This window comes from Oncorhynchus keta, chromosome 28, assembly GCF_023373465.1.
Source record: "Oncorhynchus keta strain PuntledgeMale-10-30-2019 chromosome 28, Oket_V2, whole genome shotgun sequence".
NCBI lineage: Eukaryota > Metazoa > Chordata > Actinopteri > Salmoniformes > Salmonidae > Oncorhynchus > Oncorhynchus keta.
In genome coordinates this window covers 13,202,880-13,219,763 of record NC_068448.1, presented here as the reverse complement: position 1 = coordinate 13,219,763, position 16,884 = coordinate 13,202,880, and the positions used below count along the sequence as shown (strand labels likewise).

The 16,884-nt window shown below is 44.0% G+C and overlaps 1 protein-coding gene across 1 annotated transcript in view; it reads right to left on the bottom strand.

Moving 5' to 3' along the window:
* si:dkey-151g10.3 (serine/threonine-protein kinase WNK3) overlaps positions 1-16,884 on the bottom strand; it is an 89,636-nt gene that overhangs the window by 48,257 nt on the left and 24,495 nt on the right. Inside the window, exon 3 of the mRNA XM_052484926.1 lies at positions 2,408-2,580. Coding sequence (XP_052340886.1) covers positions 2,408-2,580 — 173 coding nt within the window. The remainder of the gene's footprint in view (positions 1-2,407; positions 2,581-16,884) is intronic.

Sequence of the window (16,884 nt, the reverse complement as noted above, 5' to 3'; positions counted from 1 at the left end):
ATTATACGCTTCTAATTTTGTCAGAATGTTGTTTTCATTGCAAGTTAAAGCATACCGTTAGCTAGCTAGCGAATGTTACGTGTATGATCTGTGTAGGAATATTGTTAGTATCTCTGAAAGCCATTTGCATTGCTAGTTATAGCCTAATGTTAGCTAGATAGCTAACACTGAACCTAGTTGGTTAGCTTTAGCTACCTGCAGATTCATACAACAGCATTTCATGCATGGTGGCTAGCTATGACAATCTGTTTATACTGTAGCTATGGGTTGGATTTATGGTTCATTGTTTAGCTAGCTAGCTACATGTCTAAACAAGACTACACTTTGCCAGATGATTGCATGACCCATCAAGTTAGCCAGGTGTGTCTACGGGTGCTTACGGCCATCTATTGTATTTCTTGAACATGTGTCCATGTCTAGACAATAGTGACCGATCCATTTAGCTAGATGTGACTGGAGGGTTGTTATAGCATTTATTTCACGTGACCCATCAATTTAGACAAGCGTGTCTGGGTAAGTATCATCTCTAATAATTATAAAATATTTATGCAATATTTTTTATCTGGACACTTTGTATTTTTGATATTGCTACTATGCAAATATATACATTTCACTGTACTGTTTACACCTTCTGTATCCTGTTCATGTGACAAATAAAGTTAGATTTGATTTGATATAGTGTGTATTTACCAGAGACGGTAATGTGAAGAACAACATGACCTGCACCAAAGACTAGATAAAGTGTGACTTTACCAGAGACAGTAATGTGAAGAACAACATGACCTGCACCAAAGACTAGATAAAGTGTGACTTTACCAGAGACGGTAATGTGAAGAACAACATGACCTGCACCAAAGACTAGATAAAGTGTGACTTTACCAGAGACGGTAATGTGAAGAACAACATGACCTGCACCAAAGACTAGATAAAGTGTGACTTTACCAGAGACGGTAATGTGAAGAACAACATGACCTGCACCAAAGACTAGATAAAGTGTGACTTTACCAGAGACGGTAATGTGAAGAACAACATGACCTGCACCAAAGACTAGATAAAGTGTGACTTTACCAGAGACGGTAATGTGAAGAACAACATGACCTGCACCAAAGACTAGATAAAGTGTGACTTTACCAGAGACGGTAATGTGAAGAACAACATGACCTGCACCAAAGACTAGATAAAGTGTGACTTTACCAGAGACGGTAATGTGAAGAACAACATGACCTGCACCAAAGACTAGATAAAGTGTGACTTTACCAGAGACGGTAATGTGAAGAACAACATGACCTGCACCAAAGACTAGATAAAGTGTGACTTTACCAGAGACGGTAATGTGAAGAACAACATGACCTGCACCAAAGACTAGATAAAGTGTGACTTTACCAGAGACGGTAATGTGAAGAACAACATGACCTGCACCAAAGACTAGATAAAGTGTGACTTTACCAGAGACGGTAATGTGAAGAACAACATGACCTGCACCAAAGACTAGATAAAGTGTGACTTTACCAGAGACGGTAATGTGAAGAACAACATGACCTGCACCAAAGACTAGATAAAGTGTGACTTTACCAGAGATGGTAATGTGAAGAACAACATGACCTGCACCAAAGACTAGATAAAGTGTGACTTTACCAGAGACGGTAATGTGAAGAACAACATGACCTGCACCAAAGACTAGATAAAGTGTGACTTTACCAGAGACGGTAATGTGAAGAACAACATGACCTGCACCAAAGACTAGATAAAGTGTGACTTTACCTGGAGTTTTTCCTTATTGTAGGCTACTACTTTCACCACTTTTAGTCTTGATATCTATGGTTCTTTACTACACTACCTGACGCACTCTGTTTAGCACATGGCCTCACATGTGAATCCTAAAGAGATAGGTGGGAGCTAAGGCTTAAGAGGGTGTGAGCGATGCTGAATGGGTGTAGACAAAGAAGAGCTCTCCAGTAGGTGTACCAAAACATTCAAGGACCATTTTCTCAAAAGTGTAGTGACACATTCAACACATCAACTTTCAAAGCAGAATTACTTTTCCATTCCTCAACTGCAGTGTATGATATGTCATTATATATCTCTGAGTCTAATTATATCCATTGTAAAAAATGTTGCTACATCGAGGCGAGGCGGTAGGTCACATTTGGTTATAAGTGATTTGTGATGCATCTATATAAGGCTTATAGAGACTTCATTAAACTTCATGAGAAATACTTTATTTAAAGTGAGACCTTATTTCTACAGAGAGAACATCCTCATGAATGCTCTGATTAGCCACCTCACTGGTTCCAATTTACAGGAAGCTAGAGTGAGCCGTCATCTCTTTGGTGTAACCCTATTTGACGCTGAGCAGTGGTGTACATGTGTATGTCGGTCTGTCTGTGTGTGTTTGTCTTCTACCCACGTTTTGAGTGTCCCCGAGGTCATGAGTTCGGTGACCAGGACGATGCACTTCTTCCCTCGCAGCACTGACTCCCAGGAGTCATAGAAACGGACAATGTTAGGATGTTGGAGCCCCTTCAGCATCTCTGCCTCCTCCTTAAAACGCTGCTGCTCCGCCTTGGTCAGCTTACGGTCCTGTAGACACACAGGAATACACACAACGCAGGTTAGACATAAGTAGACATCAGTGAGAGCACTTGGTTGTGAGATCAAGTTACAAAGATCGATACCTGCACACTGTTGAATGCTCCAGCAGGCCAACATTTCGACCCCAAAGGTCTTCATCAGTAAGAACATACCCACAGCCTAGACAGCGTTCAGTGCTACACTCCTAATATTGTACAAAAACAAACAATGGGTTTAAAGTGCTTAGGTCTGTTTTAAAGTGGCATAGAAACCTGTGACAAGAAGAATGCTTTCAGGTGACCTATTAGGAAACAGTACTGTCAACAACAGATCTAATACAGGAGAACTAGACCTATTAGGAAACAGTACTGTCAACAACAGATCTAATACAGGAGAACTAGACCTATTAGGAAACAGTACTGTCAACAACAGATCTAATGCAGGAGAACTATACCTATTAGGATACAGTACTGTCAACAACAGATCTAATACAGGAGAACTATACCTATTAGGATACAGTACTGTCAACAACAGATCTAATACAGGAGAACTATACCTATTAGGAAACAGTACTGTCAACAACAGATCTAATACAGGAGAACTAGACCTATTAGGAAACAGTACTGTCAACAACAGATCTAATGCAGGAGAACTATACCTATTAGGATACAGTACTGTCAACAACAGATCTAATACAGGAGAACTAGACCTATTAGGAAACAGTACTGTCAACAACAGATCTAATACAGGAGAACTATACCTATTAGGATACAGTACTGTCAACAACAGATCTAATACAGGAGAACTATACCTATTAGGAAACAGTACTGTCAACAACAGATCTAATACAGGGGAACTATCCCTATTAGGAAATAGTATTGTCAACAACAGATCTAATACTGGAGAACTAGACCTATTAGGAAACAGTACTGTCAACAACAGATCTAATACAGGGGAACTATACCTATTAGGAAACAGTACTGTCAACAACAGATCTAATACAGGGGAACTATACCTATCAGCCAGGTCTCTTTACACTACCAAGCAACCATGTTTAATTTAATTACACACCTATGACCACTAGATGGCGGCAGCGGAACGTAGTTTCCTCTGCATCAGTGGACAGCCAACACCCCACCTCAGCCTGTACAACTCATTCAGATGCATCTGCCATGCTGCTATTAAGCCCCGTATGGTGGATGCTGCAGAAATCCATTCACTGGCAGTATATCATTGGGGAATACACACACACACACACACACATACAGAAGTATACATGCACACAAATGCAGACAGCCAAACTCATGGTGGAAACAGACACACACAGCACACACACAGCACATACCCACACAGCAGACTACTGACTGGCTCCTCTGTTGGCTTCTGGCAAATACACACTTTGGATATATTCAGCTACTTGATGAGAAATTGTGATGCAGGTACACTGTTAGAAAACATACAGCACATAAAATATGCTATGCGATACATATTAATTTCAACCCAGGAGAAATGACAGACTCAAACACTTCTCTATTACAGGGTAAAGAAAACAAAACTAAGTCAGAACCATTCCACATGCTTTTATACTATTAGGAACTGCTGAATGATTTTACATTTATGTATGATTGGATGACAGGACACATTTATGTATGATATCAATAAATTAATGTTGAAGAATATGGGCCCCTTAGCCATTTCACAAATGGCAGCTGTCCTAACAATTGTCACCGTAAAAAGAACAAATAAAGCATTGTGGGTTTTTTGTGGTCATTGATCTCAGTTGACCTTGTCACTTGTGGTCTCTTAGGCATCATTCAACATCACGCTTTAGACTGAATAGGACAACAACCAAAGGTCATGACCTGAGGCGGGGAAACCGCAGACGTGACAATTGCAACAAGTGGTGACAAGGCATGATGGCCATATTGCAAAACAAAGCAAGAAACAAAGGGTATATAACAAAGTATTGAGATAAACTTTTGTTATTGATCAAATACTTATTTTCCACCATAATTTCATAAAAAAATCATAAAAAATCCTACAATGTGATTTTCTGGATTTTTTTTCTTCTCATTTTGTCTGTCATAGTTGAAGTGTACCTATGATGAAAATTACAGGCCTCTCTCATCTTTTTAAGTGGGAGAACTTGCACAATTGGTGGCTGACTAAATACTTTTTTGCCCCACTGTACCTCAAAAAGCTGCAACGCCCAGATTAAGGCAAGGGTCTCCTTGCTCCATTCTCACCTGAGAGGATGCTAGTTTTTCTTTAGCCATTTCACAAGCTCCATACAACCTATGTAGGAAACCACTAACATATGACAACAAATTTGGGCGAGTCTCAACCACCTTCCAATCCCCCTTTAATAGAGCACAGTATGACCAAAAACAAGGTCATTAGGACTGAACCCAGTGCTTACTTGTGATACTTATTTAACAGCGAGCAGCAACCACGGTAAGCCCTCTTCCCAGTCACGTTCTAATTCAGTGCAGTACGCAATTAATACAAGACCTGTGCAAATATGTGCGAAGTGAAGTTGGAACCCTGATCGCTCTGAATCATCTTAATTATTCCAAAAAAGGTAGATGACCTGTGACAAAACCTTCACAACAGACTTAGTGGTAATGTTGTGAAGTGGATTGGCTGCAGGATATCTCGTAGCCTGACACATCACAGTTAACATGTCGGTGCTACCAGCTTTAGAACGGGGTAAGGGTCCAACACAATCAATAATCACATGCTCAAATGGCTGGCCTGTAACAGGAATAGGTTGTAGCTGGTCTGGCCTTAACATCTGATTAGGCTTCCCAGTCAGCTGACAAACGCGGCATGTTTTGATGTAAGTGGAAATGTCTTTTTTTAAACGAGGCCATTAAAAATTTCACAAAATACGATCATAGGTTTAACTAACCCTTAAATGACCAGAAACGTCATGAGATGTTTTCAAAACTAGTTCTTGAAGTTTAGAAGGAACAACAATCTGAACAAGAGCATCACCCACAAAAATGTTGCATTTCCCCACCGACACCTGATGTAGTAACCCTTGGCAGCACTGAGGGAGACATAACACATAGAACCACCATTTAATTGTAAATAATCTAATTGTAATGCAGTCTCTCTCTCTCTCTCTCTCTCTCTCTCTCTCTCTCTCTCTCTCTCTCTCTCTCTCTCTCTCTCTCTCTCTCTCTCTCTCTCTCTCTCTCTCTCTCTCTCTCTCTCTCTCTCTCTCTCTCTCTCTCTCTCTCTCTCTCTCTCTCTCTCTCTCTCTCTCTCTCTCTCTCAGCATCAAGACAGCATCTTCAAATTGGGACTGCCCCACTGCATCTCCTCTCCTAGACTCTCTGCTGCGTCACAGTCTGACTGGCTTTATGTGTGAGTGTCTTTATATGTCTGGGACTCTTGGGTGTTAGTGGATGTGTCCTTTGGTCTCTCTAGGTCTCTTTACATTATCTCTGCATCTAACTCCCTTCCAACGTGATTGTGTGTGTGTGTGTCGTTTCCGTTGGTAACCGTCTGACTGCATCTGTCATAATGTCATTGTGTATAATCAGAGCACCACCCAGTGTCACTGCTTGTCGTCTGTGCCTGTCTGGCCATCTGTCTCATTACCTCCCCATTTTCTCTCCACTGAACCAGCAGCTCTCCCCATAGAGATATTCATTCTGGCCTCTCCCCTGGTGCATCTATTGTGTTTACCAGAGTCAGGTCAGACAATCTGGGGTCAGCAAAGGTCACTGGGGTCAATTATCATAATTATCCTGTCTGTTATGTCATGGCAGCCCCAGACAAACACACACACACACACACACACACACACACACACACACACACACACACACACACACACACACACACACACACACACACACACACACACACACACACACACACACACACACACACACACACACACACACACACACACACACACACACACACACATCTGCTCTCTACAATATGTTAGGGTGGTAAAATATATGCTCTGGGGCTGCATAAATAAGACACAATCATCCATTCATTCTAAAGACTGCTTAACATACCAGCATATAATACTATTACTGCTGACAATGAAGTGGAAATCTCACTGATAAATATGTATTCTCAGAACCCAGAATCAAATCTCACAGTACGCTGGCCAGCTATTCGATGCACGATAAAATAGATACTATAAGTGGTTTACAAAAACTACTAAGCTATGAAAATATTGACACTTTTCTACAGCAAAGCAAACAAACTGGCCGTATACGATGTGATAACATACACAAAAGACAAACACACGGTTGAGAAAACAAAGAAGATCACGCTGACCACAAGACAAATGGGGGAGAGGGAGCAACAGAGTAACAAAGAGAGAGAAACAGAGGAAGAAAGGGAGTGAAAGAGATAGGGGCAGCTATGAAAGAGACCTATTGTGTACAACCTAGTGGGTGTCTCTCTGCAATCCCTCTGAATGAATATCCTAGTTACTAAGTTAAGTGGTGTGATACATATGGTGTGCGTCGCCAATAGCAACCTATTTCCTATAATAGTGCACTACTTTTAACCAGGGGCTATAGGGCTCTGGTAAAAAGTAATGCACTATATAGGCAATAGGTTGCTATGGGTGACGCAATCATGCAATAATCTACACAACTCCTACGGCTCCCACATAACATAAATAAACCATTATCTACTGTCTGTCTGATAATTCCTTTACAAGTCCTTGTGTGTTGATGTTGCTCGATGACTCCAACCCATTTTAGGATTATGAATGCATTCCAAATGGGACCCTATTCCCATTTAAAGTGCACTACTTTGACCAGGGCTGGCACCCTATTCTCTTTAAAGTGCACTACTTTTGACCAGGGCTGGCACCCTATTCTCTTTAAAGTGCACTACTTTGACCAGGGCTGGCACCCTATTCTCTTTAAAGTGCACTACTTTTGACCAGGGCTGGCACCCTATTATCTTTAAAGTGCACTACTTTTGACCAGGGCTGGCACCCTATTCTCTTTAAAGTGCACTACTTTTGACCAGGGCTGGCACCCTATTCTCTTTAAAGTGCACTACTTTTGACCAGGGCCTATAAAAAAAAAATGGGTGCCATTTAGGACACGAACTGAATATATTTGCACCACTTAGCTGGTTGTTATAAAGCAGCTATTTTGGTCTCCTAAACCAAACAGCCCCCTAATGCTGATAATAACAATGTAGCACTCAGAGAAAAGCCCATTACTGAACATGAACAGGCCTAAAAGTCTACTAATAATGGCCTGTATGCGTAGTGTGGTAATCTGGTAATGTGTATTGTAAGATTTTATCCCTGAGCTATCAGTGAACAATAAGATCGGCCATTTAGATGTAATTCATGTCTGACATGGCTATTGTTCACAGTTGCTCCCGATAAAAAAAGTATTGGGTAAAGTGTTTAGTAAGGTGTTTGATAATGTGTTTTGGTAATGTAATGTGAATTGGTAATGTGAATGGGTAATGTGTTGTCTGGTGGCAGGCTTGTAAATCAGGTTGTAAGTACAGTAGACTAACGTTATGCTTGATAATGTGTTTTGGTCATGTAATGTGAATTGGTAATGTGCTGTTTGGCAATGTGTTGTCTGGTGGTAGGCTTGTAAATCAGGTTGTAAGTACAGTAGACTAACGTTATGCTTGATAATGTGTTTTGGTAATGTACTATGTATGGGTAATGGGTTAAGTAACGTGTGCAACACTGCGTCTCCAGCCCAGTCACAGTGCAGGCCTGCAACTCTGTCTTTAAACAGACTAGGACATTCTGTGTGGCGGCTTCAGTCCCACTTCCTGGCCCGTAACTCACAGGCCACAGTCACAGGCCATAGGCTTGTAAATAGACTCAGACATGACCCAGGTTGACTCCAACCACACCATGAAACTGTTTTGGACCAGACACTGTTTTGGAACAGACACCTGTTAAGCAGGTGGCCAGCTAGCCAGGTTCCAGGTCAGCAAGGCCTATAAAGCAGTCAGCCTAACAGACAGCCGGTAAGACAGTCAGCCAACATGACAGACATCTGTGTCCATTCAGCGGGGAAACAACCCCACTTCATTTGGACTGTGAGGGGCCTCTCCATTCCTCCTCTACATGACCATAAATAGACAACAGTTTTAGCAGTGGTGGAAAAAGCACCCAATTGTCATACTTGAGCAAAAGTTAAAGATACCTTAACAAAAAATAACAAGTAAAAGTGAGAGTCACCCAGTAAAATACTACTTGAGGAAAAGTATTTGATTTTAAATATAATTAAGTATCAAAAGTAAAAGTAAAAGTTTAAATTTCATATATATGGCAAACTAGATTCCACAATTTTCTTGTTTTTTTAATATACCGATAGTCAGGGGCACACTTCAACGGTTAGACACCATTTACAAACAAAGCGTTTGTGTTTAGTGGAGTCCACCAGATCAGAGGCAGTAGGGATGACCAGGGATGTTCTCTTGATAAGTGCGTGAATTGGACCATTTTCCTGTCCTGTTATAAGCATTCAAAATGTAACAAATACTTTTGGGTGCCAGGAAAAAAATATAGATTATTTTCTTTAGGAATGTAGTGAAGTAAAAAATAAATGTAAAGTACAGATACCAAAAAAACTACTTAAGTAGTACTTTAAAGTATTTTTACTTAAGTACTTTACATCACTGAGTTTAAGATACACCTCCTATTGATCGGTTTATCTACTATCTACTATCTTTATCTACTAAACTAACAGAGACCGATTCAAGACCAAGACCGGAGGCGTGACCGAGTCAAGACCGGGAGGGGGACGAGAGGTCGTCACCATTAGAGTTCAAAATGTCCAGTATTTCGGAACACATGTTCTTATGAAATATGAACACAGACACTAGGCTGTGTGCTGCGCGCATGTCAATATATTTCACGTGCTTTCCGATTGCGTCGGCTACTTTGTGCATGATTTATCTATTGTATTACATAATTAATAAGTCAAATACCTCCACTACACTACTTTGATACACAACAAAACAAATTAAGAAGTGAGTATAGGCAATGCCCACTGAAAAAAAACTGGGTTTATGCAGTTGAAGTCGGAAGTTTACATACATTTAGGTTGGAGTCATTAAAACTCATTTTTCAGCCACTCCACTGTCTTGTTAACAAACTAAAGTTTTGGCAAGTCGGTTAGGACATCTACTTTGTGCATGCTTGACAACATGGGAAAATCAAAAGAAATCAGCCAAGACCTCAGAAAAAAAAATCTGGTTTATCCTTGGGAGCAATTTCCAAACACCTGAAGGTACCACGTTCATTTGTACAATCAATAGTACGCAAGTATAAACACCATGGGACCACACAGCCGTCATACCGCTCAGGAAGGAGACGCGTTCTGTCTCCTAGATTTAACATATTTTGGTGAGAAAAGTGCAAATCAATCTCAGAATAACAGCAAAGGACCTTGAGAAGATGCTGGAGGAAACAGGTACAAAAGTATCTATATCCACAGTAAAACAAGTCCTATATCGACATAACCTGAAAGGCCGCTCAGCAAGGAAGAAACCACTGCTCTAAAAACCGCCATAAAAAGCCAGACTACGGTTTGCAACTGTACATGGGGACAAAGATTGTACTTTTTGGAGTAATGTCCTCTGGCCTGATGAAACAAAAATCGAAATGTTTGGCCATAATGACCATCATTATGTTTGGAGGAAAAAGGGGGAGGCTTGCAAGCCGAAGAACACCATCCCAACCGTGAAGCACTGGAGGGGCAGCATCATGTTGTGGGGGTGCTTTGCTGCAGGAGGGACTGGTGCACTTCACAAAGTACATGGCATCATGAGGCGGGGAAATTATGGGGATATATTGAAGCAACATCTCAAGACACCAGTCAGGAAGTTAAAGCTCGTCGAAAATGGGTCTTCCAAATGGACAATGACCTAAAGCATATTTCCAAAGTTGTGGCAAAATGGCTTAAGGACAACAAAGTTAACATATTGGAGTGGCCATCACAAAGCCCTGACCTCAATCCCATAGAAAATGTGTGGGCAGAACTGAAAAGGCGTGTGCGAGCAAGGAGGCCTAGAAACCTGACTCAGTTACACCAGCTCTGTCAGGAGGAATGGTTCAAAATTCACCCAACTTATTGTGGGAAGCTTGTGGAAGGCTACCTGAAATGTTTGACCCAAGTGAAACAATTTAAAGGCAATGCTACCAAATACTAATTGAGTGCATGTAAACTTCTGACCCACTGGGAATGTGATGAAAGAAATAAAAGCTGAAATAAATCATTCTCTCTACTATTATTCTGACATTTCACATTCTTAAAATAAAGTGGTGATCCTAACTGACCTAAGACAGTGCATTTTTCCTAGGATTAAATGTCAGGAATTGTGAAAAACGGAGTTGAAATGTATTTGGCTAAGGAAACGTCCAACTTCCGCAAGGCCCTCCAGTGAGTGGTGTACGGTGCCTGAGGAAGGCACGCAGCATCATCAAGGACCCCACACACCGCAGCCATGAACTCCCTTACCGTCTGGCAGACAGTATCAGAGCAAGAGGTCCGATACCAACAAGCTCAGAGACCGTTTCTATCTACAAGCCATCAGACCGCTGAACACTTGAACTGGACTGACCGCCTGCATTGACTTGCCACCCCATAAAGGGATACTTCGGGATTTTGCCAATGAGGCACTTTATCTACTTCCCCAGAGTCAGATGATATGTGGATACCATTTTTCTGTCTATGTATCCAGTATGGAAATGGTATCCATGAGTTCATTTGACTCTGGGGAATTAAATAAAGAGGTTCAATGGCAAAATCCGGAAGTATCCCTTTAAGGGGTGGCAAGGCAATACAGGTGGTCAGTCCAGTTCAAGTGTTCAGCAATTAAATAATTGCCAAAATCCCAAAGTATCCATTAACACACACATCACAACTGCTGCTACCATATTCTTATTTATTATTGCTAAATACTGCAACATTTTCACACTTGCCACCCAATCCACCCTACCCCAAAACATGTGTAAATAATAAACTAGTCAGCAACAAAGGTTAAAGGCTAACAAAATGAACCACCAAAACTCGTATTGACTGTATGTCTCTTTATTATGAACTACCGGTTGTCTCTGAACCAGTCAACCCCTAAATGGTAGTCCTATGGGATTTATCATGACAATGATCTTTGAATCCTACAGCGTAATCCAGTATAACCCAATAGTGTCTCCTCTCCCCTTCAGAGGGTCTGCCTGACTGAACACACATGATAACACCGCCTGTACTGGAACTAACAAGGGGTTTCGGACCTTGTTTCTCCCAACCGGACTACTATGGCCCTTTCCCCCTGACCGGGCTACTATGGCCCTTTCCCCCTGACCGGACTACTATGGCCCTTTCCCCCTGACCGGACTACTATGGCCCTTTCCCCCTGACCGGACTACTATGGCCCTTTCCCCCTGACCGGACTACAATGGCCCTTTCCCCTGACCGGACTACTATGGCCCTTTCCCCTGACTGGACTACTATGGCCCTTTCCCCATAACCAGGCTACAATGGCCCTTTCCCCCTGACCGGACTACTATGGCCCTTTCCCCCTGACCGGACTACTATGGCCCTTTCCCCATAACCAGGCTACAATGGCCCTTTCCCCTGACCGGACTACTATGGCCCTTTCCCCCTGACCAGGCTACAATGGCCCTTTCCCCCTGACCGGACTACTATGGCCCTTTCCCCCTGACCGGGCTACTATGGCCCTTTCCCCTGACCGGACTACTATGGCCCTTTCCCCTGACCGGACTACTATGGCCCTTTCCCCCTGACCGGACTACTATGGCCCTTTCCCCTGACCGGACTACTATGGCCCTTTCCCCTGACCGGACTACTATGGCCCTTTCCCCTGACCGGACTACTATGGCCCTTTCCCCTGACCCTACTATGGCCCTTTCCCCATACCCAGACTACTATGGCCCTTTCCCCTGACCGGACTACTATGGCCCTTTCCCCTGACCGGACTACTATGGCCCTTTCCCCATAACCAGGCTACTATGGCCCTTTCCCCATAACCAGGCTACTATGGCCCTTTCCCCATAACCAGGCTACTATGGCCCTTTCCCCATAACCAGGCTACTATGGCCCTTTCCCCTGACCGGACTACTATGGCCCTTTCCCCCTGACCGGACTACTATGGCCCTTTCCCCCTGACCGGACTACTATGGCCCTTTCCCCATACCCAGGCTACTATGGCCCTTTCCCCATAACCAGGCTACTATGGCCCTTTCCCCATAACCAGGCTACTATGGCCCTTTCCCCATAACCAGGCTACTATGGCCCTTTTAGATAAAAAAAAATATGTGAAGTAAATCTGCCTTTCTTCCACATCAGATTGACACTTTTCTGTGATATTATATTATCTTGTTGTGGTTGTTTGACCTTTGATCTTTGTCTTTAATCCAATAGAGTTTCTCCTCTCCCCGCAGGGTCTGAGCTGAGCGAACACATGATAATGCCACCTTTAACTAACCTTGTTGTCCCTAATCTAAAGCACCCAGAATCCAATCTCGATTAGAGAGTCTGTCACAGAAATACCATGTTTCCCCCAACTGGAGCCTTGGATGGTGTGTGTATGCATGTGTGTTTGTGTATGCATGTGTGTTTGTGTATGCATGTGTGTTTGTGTATGCATGTGTGTTTGTGTATGCATGTGTGTGTGTGTATGCGTGTGTGTGTGTGTGTGTGTGTGTGTGTGTGTGTGTGTGTGTGTGTGTGTGTGTGTGTGTGTGTGTGTGTGTGTGTGTGTGTGTGTGTGTGTGTGTGTGTGTGTGTGTGTGTGTGTGTGTGTGTGTGTGTGTGTGTGTGTGTGTGTGTGTGTGTTCGAGAGAGAAAGAGAGAGAGAGCATTAGCACCTCTGTGTGTGGACATGACATAAATACTAAGGTGAATCCTCAGGAGGCCAGGCTTCCCTGGCTGGTTGCGGTTTCTAAGAAGACACTTTAAATCACTCCCACATCCCTAACGATTGTCTCATAGCAACCTTTTACTGCGGTAAAGCGTCCCTAAGCAACCCCTTTCTTCAGTAAAGCGAACCTAAAAGCCGTTCCATCTCCTCTCGGAACGGAAGATGGTGGAAGCGGATGTTTTGTTTGAAACTGATGGCGTGTCGAGTAGATATAATTAGTCAGGAGAAATAGATTCCAGTGTAGAATCCAAATTTACATACGTATTCAGACCCTTACACAGTACTTTGTTGAAGCACCTTTGGCAGTAACTATAGCATAGAGTCTTCTTGGGTATGACGCTACAAGCTTGGCACACCTGTATTTGGGGAGTTTCTCCTATTGTTCTCTGCAGATCTCTTAAGATATGTCAGGTTGGATGGGGAGCGTTGGTGTACAATCTGGGGTTTGGCTGGGCTACTCAAGGACATTCAGAGACTTGTCCCGAAGCCACTCCTGTGTTGTATTGGCTGTGTGCTTAGGGTCATTGTCCTGTTGGAAGGTGAACCTTCGCCCCAGTCTAAGGTCCTGAGTGCTCTGGAGCAGGTTTTCATCAAGGATCTCTCTGTACTCTGCTCCGTTCATCTTTGCCTCAATCCTGACTAGTCTCCCAGTCCCTGCCACTGAAAAACATCCCCACAGCATGATGCTACCACCACCATGCTTCACCGTAGGGATGGTGCCAGGTTTCCTCCAGATGTGATGCTTGCCATTCAGGCAAAAGAGTTCAATATTGGTTTCATCAGACCAGAGAATCTTGTTTCTCCAAGCAAACTGTCATGTGCTTTTTACTGAGGAGTGGCTTCCGTCTGGCCACTCTACCATAACGTCCTGATTGGATGAGTGCTGCAGAGATTGTTGTCTTTCTAGAAGGTTCTCCCATCTCCACAGAGGAACTTTAGAGCTCTGAGTGACCATCGGGTTCTTAGTCACCTCCCTGACCAAGGCCCTTCTCCCCCGATTGCTCAGTTTGGCCGGGCGCCCAGATCTATGAAGAGTCATGGTGGTTCCAAACTTCTTTCATGGAAGAATGATGGAGGCCACTGTGTTCTTGAGGACCTTCAATGCTGCAAAAATGTTTTGGTACCCTTCCCTAGATCTGTACCGCAACACAATCCTGTCTCGGGGCTCTACAGACAATCCCTTCGACCTCATGGCTTGGTTTTTGCTCTGACATGCACTGTCAACTGTGGGACCTTATATAGACAGGTGTGTGCCTTCCCAAATCATGTCCAATCAATTGAATGTACTGGTGGACTCCAATCAAGTTGTAGAAACATCTCAAGGATGATCAATGGGAACAGGATGCACCTGAGCTCAATTTCAAGTGTCATAGCAAAGGGTCTGAATACTTAAGTAAATAAGGTATTACTGTTTTTTTGTTTGAACAAATTTGCAAAAATGTCTAAAAACCTGTGCTGGCTTCATCATTATGGGGTATTGTGTGTAGATTCCTGAGGATTTTAAAAATATTTTTGATTAATTTTAGAATAAGGCTGTAACATAACAATATCATATGCCAGCTGAGGCGAAATGCTGCAATTGTGGTGGAAAACATGCAACGAATTTCTGAAGTGCTCTTTTATGGTGAAGGAGACAGAGGTGACAAGAGTAAGGGCTGTCTAGTGTGTCTCCTAGGTGGAGAAAGTGTGAAGAATTTTCCTCGTTCACTACCCATACAGTAGATGGCAGTATGCACCTAGAAACATTTGTTTGCGGACCATCATAAAACCAGAAAAGAAGAAGACCGGTCGGAACCAGTCGTACCTGGATAGGCTACTCTCTATGCTAAACTAGCTCCATCCAGCTGTCCCTCGCCTGGCTGTCTGGCTCATTCTAAACACACACACACACACACACACACACACACACACACACACACACACACACACACACACACACACACACACACACACACACACACACACACACACACACACACTGATACATTCCCACACAGGGTGGACTGGGTGGATTTTGGTGGATTGGATGGATTTGGGGTGGATTGGGTAGACTGAGTGAATTTGGGCTGGATTTGGTGGACTGGGAGGATTTGGGCTAGATTGGGTAGACTGGGTGGATTTGGGCTGGATTGGGTAGACTGGTGGATTTGGGCTGGATTGGGTAGACTGAGTGGATTTGGGCTGTATTGGGGTAGATTTGGTGGATTGGGTGGAATGGGTGGTTTTGGTGGAATGGGTGGTTTGGGTGAATTTGGGATAGATTGGGTCAGGCCGGTGTGGGCTCAATGGGCTGACAGGAGAAGAGAAGGTTGGGGTGAGCAAGCCAGTGGGGTGGGTTTTTGGGGTTTCTACCCTAGCCCAGACCGCCCAGACCAGTTAGTTGTGCTGTCTGTGCAGGGTTTTTGGGGTTTCTACCCTAGCCCAGACCGCCCCAGACCAGTTAGTTGTGCTGTCTGTGCAGGGTTTTGGGGGTTTCTACCCTAGCCCAGACCGCCGCAGACCAGTTAGTTGTGCTGTCTGTGCAGGGTTTTGGGGGTTTCTACCCTAGCCCAGACCGCCCCAGACCAGTTAGTTGTGCTGTCTGTGCAGGGTTTTTGGGGTTTCTACCCCAGCCCAGACCGCCCCAGACCAGTTAGTTGTGCTGTCTGTGCTGGGTTTTTGGGGTTTCTACCCTAGCTCAGACCGCCCCAGACCAGTTAGTTGTGCTGTCTGTGCAGGGTTTTGGGGGTTTCTACCCTAGCCCAGACCGCCGCAGACCAGTTAGTTGTGCTGTCTGTGCAGGGTTTTAGGGGTTTCTACCCTAGCCCAGACCGCCCCAGACCAGTTAGTTGTGCTGTCTGTGCAGGGTTTTTGGGGTTTCTACCCTAGCCCAGACCGCCCCAGACCAGTTAGTTGTGCTGTCTGTGCAGGGTTTTTGGGGTTTCTACCCTAGCCCAGACCGCCCCAGACCAGTTAGTTGTGCTGTCTGTGTAGGGTTTTTGGGGTTTCTACCCTAGCCCAGACCGCCCCAGACCAGTTAGTTGTGCTGTCTGTGCAGGGTTTTTGGGGTTTCTACCCTAGCCCAGACCGCCCCAGACCAGTTAGTTGTGCTGTCTGTGCAGGGTTTTTGGGGTTTCTACCCTAGCCCAGACCGCCCCAGACCAGTTAGTTGTGCTGTCTGTGCAGGGTTTTTGGGGTTTCTACCCTAGCCCAGACCGCCCCAGACCAGTTAGTTGTGCTGTCTGTGCAGGGTTTTTGGGGTTTCTACCCTAGCCCAGACCGCCTCAGACCAGTTAGTTGTGCTGTCTGTGCAGGGTTTTTGGGGTTTCTACCCTAGCCCAGACCGCCCCAGACCAGTTAGTTGTGCTGTCTGTGCAGGGTTTTTGGGGTTTCTACCCTAGCCCAGACCGCCCCAGACCA